The sequence below is a fragment of the Centruroides sculpturatus genome, unplaced genomic scaffold (assembly GCF_000671375.1).
Source record: "Centruroides sculpturatus isolate CEXI.00-Female unplaced genomic scaffold, Cexi_2.0 scaffold335, whole genome shotgun sequence".
Classification (NCBI taxonomy): Eukaryota; Metazoa; Arthropoda; class Arachnida; order Scorpiones; family Buthidae; genus Centruroides; species Centruroides sculpturatus.
This window is the reverse complement of record NW_019384713.1, coordinates 567979-580851: the sequence shown is the minus strand read 5'-3', so window position 1 is coordinate 580851 and position 12873 is coordinate 567979. Positions and strand designations below refer to the sequence as shown.

Genomic DNA, 12873 nt, shown 5'->3' with positions numbered 1-12873 from the left:
ACGCCATAATATAAGCAGGCTCAAATACTGAATGATAATTGGTTTGTATAATTTTCCATTATGTTTTAATGATGCATTAAACTTGATAGACAAGTTTGGGTCACACTAGTAATTACTTCAAAAATCTTTGGTAATTACATTAAGTAACTATTATTTAAACTTATCTGAAAATATCTTCTAACACTTTCTAGTTGAAACTACATTGTTTTTCCTATTATTCTATATATTTCTTTTTACCTTTAAAAAAGATAAATAGTTACTTAAAATTAATAATTAATTAATTGAGCATTATAAAAATAAACATGATCTGTACAGTCGACCCCCCCTATCAGATATAGATACGTTCCAATTTATTAGGAATCCGATTTCTTACAAGTCGTTCCAATCGCAGCCCGACACGTGTCAAGTTTACGGACTACGGCTGATTGAAAGGTTTTCTTCCATAAAATTAATCGATTCTACACTAATCCGACTCAACATTTCCAAAATACGTATATTTTTTCATAGTTTTATAGGAATCGTAATTATAGGGACCGTAATTATAGGAGGGTCGACTGTAAATGATCGTTATTCTTTAGGTATAAAAAGAAAATTAAGATTTTAATCTAAGAATTAACTAAGCTATTTGATAATGATTTATTAAATAAAACTCTATCTTCTTAATTATTATAAACTTTTTAAACAATAAAATTCTTGAAATAATTTATTTAAAATTTTTTTTAAAATCAAAGTGTAAACACAATTTTAGATAATTTATTACATTTTAATAAATTTTTTTAATAATTTTCTCTTAAATATGAAAACTTTATATATTTATATGTACAGTACACAGTATATCAAACAATTGAAATCTCTTATAGAAACATGACAGGCAAAATAAAAATTAATGAGGGGTACTGCTACTAGATTTTCCTTCTTGTGAATGCGATGCGTGCAAAATTCGCTTCGGAGTGCTTGAAGGTCTAGTGTGCGACGACGACACGGACGATGCTCTCGCTCTCCTGTTTGGAGAAGCAGACACACGAGGCGGGAGTGGAGACGATTTTAAGTCGGCACTGGCCGATAACGACGTACTAAGTCCTGACATGGAGGGTAAAAAGGAAGATGGAAGATCAAAGGAACCTGAAAAGCGCTGGTACATGCTCGGCTGGGTCTTTTTATCGGTTTTCAGCGATTCTTCATAGCTAAGTTGTTGTTTCATAAACATGGCATTTTTTATTAATTCTTGAATATTTAGAAAATGTTGTTGGCTTCCTTGAATGGATTTAAGTGCACTAAATAGAAAGGAAAAAATAAATGAATAAATAAATGTTGTCTTAATCCACTTCTATACTTCCACTTATTGTAAAGTTTACCACTCTAAAATTTATCAAATTCAGCAAAATTATTTAATGGAGCAACAAATATACTCAAATTCTCATATTCTATGCTATATAACTAGCATAGAGAATTTGTGTTACAATAAACATCTGAATAATGATTGTCATTCCCTAGTTTTTTGTGTGCACTTCCCCTTGGTATAACAAGTCCTTAAATAAAAGTAAAGTTCTCATAAATGTTTTCTATAATATTTATAGAAAGGACTACAAGCATTAATCATAATGTAACAATTCTAATAAATTGTATTCATTTTAACTGGATTACAAGTGTTAGTTGCTGCTTTTATTGTATTTCATCCACTTTGCATTTTCTTTTATTCAAGCTTTACTTTGTGCCTTAAAGTTCCTTCACTAATACCACGATATGCTTCTTGTCTAGTCTTGTGATAAGGCCAACATAGTGCTCACAAGTTTATATCCTTTACTAATATTGCTCAAAGATGCTCTAATGTTCAGCCAAATTATTGTAGGTGCAATAACATTAAGGCACAAAATAAAGCTCAAAGCCTTTATCTACAACAATGCTTGCTTTCCTGATTTATTATCATGATGACACTGCTTTATATAAAACTCCCCATAGTTATAATCTGTGTAATGTGAACTTTATTCACATGTTGAGTGTTACTGTCAAATCTGCTTCCAGTATTCTTATGCTACAACTTTCAAGTTTACCTTATTCCTTTGTTTAGATGTTTTTTCTGAGCTTTACTCTTCAATCTGGTTCCACCAGTTTTTATGGGATAATTTGTATAGTACAAATGAACTATAACTACTATTGAATGCATAAGAATATAATTATAAAATCAAACAGGAATGTTCTTGCCAATTCTGCTATTTAGTTTTAAGCAATTGAGTATTTTGGTTTCCATTATACAGGTTCACTACTGATTTTCTAATAGTCTGGCACTTCTTTTAATCCAGACAGAATTATGAAAAGACAGTTAATCCTCCACTAACAGACTTGCTTATTAAATGGTTACAGATAGTATTACATGTAGTGTGTATTTACCTGGATTGTCTATATTGCTGTTGCTAGCTTAGTTTTAGCTACTGTTTATTTAGCTATTTAAATTTAACTAACTCTTTCCAACTTTTAAGAACTAAGAGAGCATTTTTTACACTAAAGACAAGTTTGGTCAGGCTCTACAATGGATATATCTCTATTGCAGAGCCTAGTCAAACCCACAAAATATATATAAACCATTTGGCAATATATTTAAATCTACTGTATATTTGTATAATATTTAACATACAAAACTTGTAAAAATAAAAGCTGTTACATAATTCCAAGTCAAAAATTATTTTGATAAATTTTAACTACTCAAAATGAAGTTATTATATTTTTCTAATTTAATTACATTTATTATGTAATTTTATATTTAAATATGAACAATAATCAAACCCAATTATCTAATATCTACAAAATAGATTGTCGGTCTATTACATTAATTTATAATTAATATTAGCACAACTGCTTACCTTTAGTACAAATTACACAGTTTGACTGACTAAATTCTAATGGTTAACCCAAAAATCTGGCTTATAGTATTTAATTTTATATTTTGTAGTTAACCTGAATCAATATTTAAACACTTATTTATCTTGTCAAATGGTAGATGTAAAATGTTAAATTAAAGGCTGATTCTCACTTCTATGCATAAATTAAGTCAAATAAAATATAAAATTATAGTACCAACTCATACCTCACAGAATATTCCAGATCATAACATTTTCCTTGTAATTCCTGATGAACAGCATTTACTTCTAACTATTGCATGAAGAAATATATAAATATATAACATCTATTTAAATAAATAAATTATTACTACTTAATATAGAAAAATTATACCCTTTTTTCTACTAGTTGAGGTAGAGATTTACGAATATGCTCCTGTAATCTGTAGCATGCAAGTGACGGTTCATTAGCAACAATATGAAGATTTTCTGATATCTTCTCACAAGCTGAAATGAAAATAATAATCAATATTTATCAATATAATATTTAATAAACTTATTTCTTACATTACAGTTTAAATTTTATGATTATTTGAGTGAATGGTTAAGTTGTTAACAGTTCACAAACAAATCTATCAGTGTCTGAGACTGTCAACTGTTCAGTTCATAAAAGATTTTCTATTATCCAAAATCTAAGTAAATCAAAATCAGTTAGTAACAAAACGCTATGTATTTTGATAGTATAAATTACTGAATAAGCTGTGTATTATCAAGACATAAATGATAAAAATCTACTTAAAAATTCTTCACATTCAAATTATCAATCTGTTAGTAACCAGTGCAAAGCTTTTTATACAAAGTGCTTTCAGTCCTTTTCTAAAATGTTGTTGTCAATCTCACCAATTTTACTAGTGAATCTCATCTTGCTCCACTATTATTATCGCACTATTCCTCACCTACTATTGTAAAATAGGTTGATATTTTAAATTGTTTCTGTACAGATTAATGCACAAGAACCTGACTGTCTTTAAAAATGCCAAGAATATTTATGATAAACTATGTGATGATTAGTAAAGATTTAATTAACTAATACTAGTATCCAGTTTATGACTTGATTTGAATCTCATGTTTATTCAACAATATTTCATATTTAAATATTCATAAAGTTTATATGAATATTTAGATATGAATATACAGAACATTCACTTGTATACTTATAATTTTAAATATCTAACTAATTCCTTCAATGGATGATTAATTATTAATTAATTAATTTTTTAAAATTTTTAGTTGTGTTGGGATTGTCACCTGTGGACATTTTAGAGTATTTTACATATATGTGCAGAGCTGTAGCCTACAAAGAAAGGTCATCTCTGCAGTGAAGAATGATTGTTCCAGGTGATTGGACATGGCGAGCAAGCAAGATACGAATAGTATTTGTAATGCGATTAATTAGTAAATTCTGATCTTCGTTAGTTTTATCTAATTTTTAATTATGTTAGATTTTTAATCCAACTCTATTAATTATTTCTTAGTGGGGTTTTTCCATGCTTATTGTCTATTGCTTAGCACATTTTTAATCATATCAAGTAGATCAACAATTACCTGAAAAAACAACTAACAAAAATCAAATTTACAGTGTACCAATACATTGTAAATTTGATATACCAATACACTGTGTGTACCAATTCCAGAAATTAAAGTCTTTATGTGTCGATTATTGGCGATCTTCTGTATGACCACTAAAGAGCTGTCTCATTATCAACATTAGTATTAAATTTTATTTATTTTAGTACAAATAGAAAAGCATGGTTAATAAGTCACAAGCTTCTAAGACATCAAATGCTCCACTGTGCATATGTTCATTGAAACATTTAAAGCATTAGTGCTTGTTTTTAATAAAGTAGACAATTCTTTTTGTTATTTTTTATTGTTTGTATTAAATTTCTATGTCTTAATATGTTGTTTTACTGAAGTAAAAATAGAATTAAACTTAATATTTTTACTATAAATACTAAGATATTTATCTTTTAATTCTTTCCCTACAGTGTGTAATTGGTTATCCAAAAAAAGTTAATTGAAATTATCATCCTCTAAAAGTTACTTTTTACAATCATTTAAAAAAAATTTATGAACTTTCAAGAACTTTTTTTTATAAAATACAATGGAACAAGTTCATTATATTTCATAGAACAATTGGAATGCAATGAATTGGAATTTTTTATTAGAAACATTTCAATAGAGTCCTGAACACTAGTTTAGATCAAACCAGAAAGAATTGGTTTACCAAAGAGGGAATACTTTGACTGATTCCAAAACTGTTCACGGACATGCTACATGCATCATTCATTTCAAACATGTGCTCTGTATGTTTGTTCCATTTCTGTTTGTTGGAACTTTGTTTGCAATTGTGATTTTTGTTTTTTGTCATTCAAAATGAATGACAATGAGAAGATAATTAATTGAATACATCAATACCCAATTATTTACAACATTTTGGACAAATATTTATGTAAAATTCTATTTCATGATATCATTGAATGTCATTTCAGAAACAGAATCTTCCTCTTCTTCTTCATTGGCAGCAAGGCAACTGCCATCACTCATTACTGTACTGACATAATGCCGTACCCTATCTGGCTGCTGTTTTCCAAATGATAAGAATTCCAACCTCCACTTCAAATGATGTTTCATTCATAAACTTTTTATTTTGTTTTGTCTAAGTTTAAGTTCATGTGCAGCAATCTTAACAATCCACTTTTCATAGCTGAAAATTCATTTTCAGTAAACAGTAAACTTGCAGTTTTACATAAGCATGTCTCTGCATGAATTAAAGTTGGTTGAAGAGGCATTAACTCCCATTGCTGATGCTTGTTGGCAGTTCTAAATGAGATAAGTATCTAATCAAAAGTATTTTTTAAAATGTACAGCGTAAAAACAAAGAACTAAAAAGATTATTCTGTGAAAGTATATTGTTTCATTTTTATTATTATTCCACATTAAAATTAGCCTTTTTGTGATTTGTTTAGTATATTTTCTGAGACCCAGACCCATAGATCTAGTAATGAATATTCCTGTCTCTGCTGAATTATTAGCATTTATGTTTGTGAAGATAATTTCTTAACCAGAAGTTTTATGCATAATGTTGATATTTCAATTTATATTTTTAACATTACTACTACAACTTCAAATAATAATACCCATTGTCAGATGGCACAGAATATCAGATAATTTGGGCTTTAGGGTCTATCCATAAATTACATTCTCATTTTTCTTGAAATTTTTACTCCCCTTCTCCTCACTGTCCCAGTTTGTCCAAGTTTCTGTAACCCCTCCACTCTTCAGACATCTAAAAAAACTCAACTCCTCAACTTTATGCATTTTATTGTTCATAAAATAATAAACTATAAAATTTAATGACATAAAACAGACATCCATTGTAGTTCAATCCCTCCCCCTTGTTTGACTTTGCCCAACTTGTCGTAACCCTCTCTATCACATCCAGTGTGGATGTCACTTATGGACACCCCCTACTATACATATTTTATTATTATTATTATCTGATTCTAATATACAAATGTATTCTTATATTATTAACTATTAAATGTACTTACATTTTTTCACCTTATAATCAAGTTCGGTATCAACGTTAGTTGTCTGGACAGCCTCTGTAACAACATAAATTCTGTTGATTACAAACAGTAAAAATATATTAAAATATAACATGAATTTAATTCACTTTATTCACTGATTTTTTTTTTAATTATACTTGAATGTCATTTCAGAAACAGTACTTAATTGTCTTAAGTGGGGGTGAGTGCTAACATGATTTTGCTGCCTGACTTGGTCTTGGTCAATTTTAACATCACAAGACATGCTACCTAACAAGAAAGTTGGTAAACATAGGTTTTATGAAAGTTTGGATAACACAACAACTTGTTACCACAAACAACCCATCAGCAAACATCTCGAATGATACTAGCATCAATTTGTGAGTAGCATGCAGTGACCTGTCATCTTATTCCTTTCATCGCTTTCTTCGTCTTTGACTGAGAATAAAAAAAGCAACAGCAGTACATCTGTTGGTGAAGGCAGCAATTTTTGTTTGGAAATGCTGTTTCAAGCAACTGGTTGCTGGAGTAAAATGTTGCCTAGTATTCACTCTCTCCACAAACATTGTTAGGCAACAAACCCATCTGCCATCAAACTATGGTCAGGCAACAAAAGCATGTAGTGTTTGTCCCACCTTAGATGAAAGCAATATTGCAGTAAATAAGACAACTGATATTGAATCATTTATCAAATTTTAAAATATTGGCTCTTAAAATCCAATGGTATGTATGGTTGAATGGTTAAGATGTCAGCTTATTGCTCTGCAAACACAAGAACAAATCTGGTGAATGTCTGACTCCGTCCCTCACCACCTGGCCATCCCATTGTGGGTCTGGCCACACTGATATAAAAAATAAGTCCTCTTAGTAGTGCCCACAGAACAAAATGGGTTTAAACAACTATGGTATGGAAAAAGTGAAAATAAACTTTTTAAATTTAATTTACACTTAAGAAAGTCAATAAAACTCGCATTCTAATATGTTCAGCTGGGACAGATTAGTGAAACAGTAAAAGTGTCAACTTGTTGCTTTGATGGCAAGAAACTCTAGGAATTTTTCATGTGTGTTCTATCCCAGACACATCAAGACCATCCCTTAACAACCATCTCCAAAATGGACATGAAAAAAGCTCCTTTTAGTACCCTAAAAAGTTTTACTGTAAGAATCTTATTAAATTATAAAGAAAATATTACTTAAAATAAGGAAAAAGTAAAAAATATAAGCTTGCAATCTATATATTGTACCATCATAGCAAAAACTCACAGGTGAAAATAAATTGATGTAAATCAATCATTACTAATTGCATATCGTTTCATGATATATAAAAATAAACCATAACAATCAAAGTAGCTACAAAATTATAACAGTCAAACTGAAAGTCTAATAATATAATATTTTGTGAAGATATTCTTTATGATAATTACAATATGTGATTCAATCAAAGTATGAAAACAATGATACAAATTTATTTCAATAGTTGCAACCAATAGTTGCATTACAATCACCCAATAATAAACAACATAACCATTAATTTCCTGCAGTATTCAACTTAATAAAAATAATATTTTCAACCGTATTTTAAGTCATCTTTAAGTACAGCCTTTAGAATAAATAAACATCATCTAAATATTAACACTGTATTGAGTAATAAACATCCACAAACAAAACCTTTTTTTTTTATCAGTATTTTAGAATAAATGAATATAACAATTCAGAACAGAATACTTGGTATGTCCAAACAGAACGTAACCAGAAATGGAAAGAATCCAAATTTAAACAACATTACATGTTTATATGTAAGTACAAACATTTTAAATGAGTGATGGTGACAAATCTAGAATATAATATAAAGTAATACAGACCCACAACATATAAAACAAAGTAAAATAAAAATAAAACAGATAAAAAGTAACTGATGCCAAGTGGACACACCTTTTTAAAGCAATGGGAAAAACAAGTCTTGGAACAGTGCAAAATCACAAGCCAATGGCATTCCACGTCTTTTGCATTTACATACTCGACTTTTCTGGGGCAAATATAACTTTTAGGATTTCAATCCCTAACTCTGCATAATTATTGTCATATTAAGTGAACTCCTTATAAGGAAATATCCAGTTTCAACACTCCCAACCAAGCAACAAGTATCTTTATTTAGATGTTTGCATCAATGTAATTTCTTTTTGACGACAAACTCATTCAAGTCCTTAATTTCAATGTAGCCCCACTATACTTATAGTACATAGGGGCTTCATTGCAGTTTCTAAGAGCCCTGTTGGGGCTGCATGTATTGAACCTATTATCCCTGATGGGAATGCTGTATACTCTGCAGTGTTTGTTCATCACTTTTATGTTTCTGAAAAGTATGTAAATTTCTCCCAACAACAAATTCTCGTGAATACCGGCACTAGAATTTGTCAAAAATCAGAATTTTACTACATTTTTATTAATGACGAAAACATTACACGTGACACTAATTATTAATCAATTACCATTTGAATGCATGCTGTTTTCGGTTTCCTATTCTACGAGTATTTAGCTGTAATTACTTAAATAATCGATTAGAAACTTCGATATTCTGATAATTTATTCGATAAACCGAACAAAATAAAAAAATTTTAACTTATTTGTATTTTTCTTGACAGTAAACTTCCAAAGTTAAAAATCGCCATCAAATGCTACAGTCGCGCCCTCTGCTTTTTTAAGTTGACATGACGTAAATAACATTATTTGTATAATTTTTTTCCCCCTCGGAAATATTTTTAAAATTATTTTGTTTGTTTTGAAAGCCTAATATCTAGATTTTAAAACATAATAGCGAAATAATTACGATTTTTAAAAAATTCAAATTGTTTTTTCTTTTGAATTCTTTATGAGGGCATCTAGATCCTTTTATAACTGTACAATCATCACGGCCGAATTGCTGAGGCGGTACGGACTAGAGTTTCTCATTTCCCGGTATTTTGCTTGTCCCGGGATCCCGGGATAAAAGTGAACTGTTTCCCGGGATCCCGGGAAATCCCGGGATAGAATTAATTATTTTTAAGGTATACAAAATATCTTGAAATCAAATGATATAATTATTTTCCATTTTTTAAAGTAATTTTAAAGTTTTGTAACCTCCAAAATCATATTAATAATGCTGTGTTAGGTCTATAGGCCTATAATAAAAATTACCTTTAAATAACGTAGAAATTTTCACAAATAGAAAAAAATTAATTAAAGTTTGCTGGAAACTGCATACAACAACAACAAAAAAAATGTTTTGAATTGAGTTAAAAATTAAAAAAATGAACTTCTAATTTAGAAGGTAATTTTCGTTTTTTAAATAAAATATAATACAAAATATTGCAAACTTTTATAAGATTTTAAAAAGCAAAGATGGTCAATACTCCGATAACTCACTCTAATTCTTATTTTAGTAATGAAAAGTCTTGCCACCGAGAATGCCCTTTCCGATTCAATTGATGTGATTGGAATAGTGTTTAATGCATTTAAGAGAAGACAGATATTATGTGTTTTTTCACCTGTAGCCTGGAAGCTTTCGAGTTCGTTTTCGAGATTGTAGTACTTCTTTCGCTCTCTAGTATTCTTGATTTGTCTACCTTGGCTGCTTTAATAGCGGCATCAAGCTTAGAGCTCGATAATTCGGCAATTCATTTGGCTTTAATAATCAGGTTTATGAAGAAAAACTTCATACTTGCAGACTTTGTACTCGTTTGTATCCTTGCCCAATTTGCACAATCTGGCGTCAGGCATTTATTGAAGCTACTGGGCATGGTTAAAACTCAAGACAGCGTAAGCACAATTATTCCAGATATTACAGGTTCCGACAAGTAAAGAATTTTTATAGTCCTGCCACAAATAAGCTATATATTGATTATTGACCATTTGTGACATGCTATAACGAGCAAAAATTTAAAAAAACTAATAGGTAGGTTTAAAATTAATAAATACAAATGTATTCTGGCAGTGAATGAGTTAATTATGCTTTCTATTTGCAAAACTCCTCAACCTTAACACAAAATAAGAAAAAAAGTGAATTTTTAAGAAATTTGCGGGATTTCCCGGGATAAGAAAAATTTCCCGGGATATTTCCCGGGTTAAAAAAACAACCGGGATCCCGGAATCCCGTTTCAGAAACCCTAGTACGGACCAATCAGTAACCGCCTCAGCAATTCACACTACGGAAAATGATGAGATTTCATGGGTGGTCGGTCTCGGATTTGTTGGGCACCCTCCCTCACCTCCCTGCCGCCCCATTGTGGGCCTGGCCGAACCCATAATGGGCTTGCTAAAAGAGGCCTTCTTAGTGCCATGGAACGAAAAGAGTTAGGATTAAGAAAAAATAAATACGAAATTTTTCTGAAATGAATATTTCAATAGAATTTCATAATATACGAAAAATTTTATTAAGTACTTCATAAACAGGGTCTTTGAGAGGAGGGAACTGAGAATTTTTTCCGTGGTCCCGAAGAAAATTTAGGAGCCCGTAGTGATTCCTGCCTTTAAAAAATTAACGGAATTTTTACTAACAGAGAAGAAAATCAAGACTGCTTTTCATTAATAAAAAAACATTCTACGTATTTCATTTGTTGAAAAAAGTTAAAAGGGCCCACAAACACAAAAAAATAATCAGCTATATTTTCCGGACTCCGTACAAGCTCTCGATGGCCACGCTCATAAAACAATATTAACGTATAGTACGTATATTGTAATATAATATTGCATTTAATTAATGTGGACAGAGATGGATTTGTCCTTACGCTAAGTAAACTATAGCTTAGAGCTTCGTTCTATCCTCAAAAATAGCTCAAATATATTACCCATTATTAATTGTTGTAGGAAGGGTCTATTGTATTTTGTAGCGTGGTGTGGATTACAAGTCTAAATTCGGCTCTTAAATGTGGAAAAGTTTTGGTTGAACGTTAAGAACATTATATTTGCATAATGCCGGTATGATTATGAAACGTATAGTGAGTGATCATAGTTAAAGTACCCCTATTCAATGCTGTCTATAAAGATATTTTGCAGTCCAAATGTAACCCAATAATGGCATTTCAGGACGTAAGGAAGGCATTCCTGTGAAAAAAAACTCACCTCAGTTCTTTTGGTGACATTTTTTAAGTGACCCCATAACTAAAAATTAACACTAATTAAATCTCTGTATCTCTCTAAATATCGTCGAATATGGGGGTACCTTAAAATCACCCGGTATATATGAATATTTTAATTATTTCTGTAATACGCTTCTTGTTTAGTCTTGTATTCAACTTTACGAGCTCTATGACGGCTTTTCTTTTACGCTAGACTTATTACACCATCAATTAGAAAAATTTTCTAAATAAATTAAAGATTTTCTTTTCTAATGATTGTCCTGTTTCTAATTGATGGTGTAATAAGTCTAGCGGAAAAGAAAAGCCGTCATAGAGCTCTTAGAATTGAATTTTAATTATTGTCAGTTTTACAAGAGAAAAATTATAGGTTTGTAGGATTGATGGGATAAGGCAACTAACACGTGGGCAATCTGCCGAGTGGGTGCCTCTCAAGAGGACTTTACTATGGCAAATTAGTTCCTATTTAGATGTTAGACATGTGAAAAAAACCCGGTAAACTCCACGTGGCTAGCCCGTTAGTGAGGCGCAAACCCTCGACTAACTGCCAGTGTTCAATAGTTTTAGCCACTTGGCTATTTTATAAGAATAAATGTATTCATTTATTTATATTGGAACATTTGCAACGATTTTCGAGAAGCATTTGAGAAACTGAAGAACTAACAATGCAATATAAAAAGCTTCAGAACTACCGATAGAAAATGACGAGGATATAAATTAATTAACAGGGTCTGAAGAAATCCAGAATTTTCATAAAATATAATAAATTATAAATCTATTATATAAATTTCTTCTTATTTTCATAAGTTTGATAATTTATAAGTAAAAATAAACTTAATTCCTGTTACTTGCAGGAAAATTATCAATATGCAGTAAAGAAAATGCGGGTACCTTGTTGAACTAGGATCCTGTTTGTCACTCAAGAATCTGACAGGATACAAGGAACTATTTTTAGTCCTAAAATTTGTTTTTTCGCGTATCGTTTTAAAATTAAACGATATAATAGTCATTTAGTCAGAAAAGTGTGAGCAATAAAGGATTAGAAAGTGCTCGTTGTTGTCATCAATTAAAAAGCTGGAAAGTCAAGGCACTGTTGCAAGTGTAGATCGATGTGTAGGTGGATGAATCTGCAAACAATAAAGCAGTTAGTTCAAGAGAACTTCACTTGCAAGAAACTAAATGGCTATTTGAATGCTAAAGGCATTCAACGAGTAATTTTTGGATACAGATACCGCAGTTCTATCCATTACTTGCAAATCCTATACAATTTATGGAACCTCCTCACAGTGTAAGATTTCGCGAATCCAGCGGGACAAA

At 30.5% G+C, this 12873-nt stretch overlaps 1 protein-coding gene across 1 annotated transcript; it reads right to left on the bottom strand.

Annotated features, from left to right (window-relative positions):
- Nucleotides 1-758: 758 nt before the first annotated feature.
- LOC111627870 (BLOC-1-related complex subunit 8 homolog) lies at nt 759-9140 on the bottom strand. Its single transcript, XM_023371533.1, has 5 exons — nt 8935-9140; nt 6449-6502; nt 3229-3341; nt 3083-3147; nt 759-1274 (listed from the first exon to the last, which is right to left on the bottom strand). The coding sequence occupies exons 1-5, from the start codon at nt 8945-8947 to the stop codon at nt 884-886; spliced, it is 636 nt and encodes a 211-aa protein (XP_023227301.1). The 5' UTR covers nt 8948-9140; the 3' UTR covers nt 759-883.
- Nucleotides 9141-12873: the final 3733 nt, after the last annotated feature.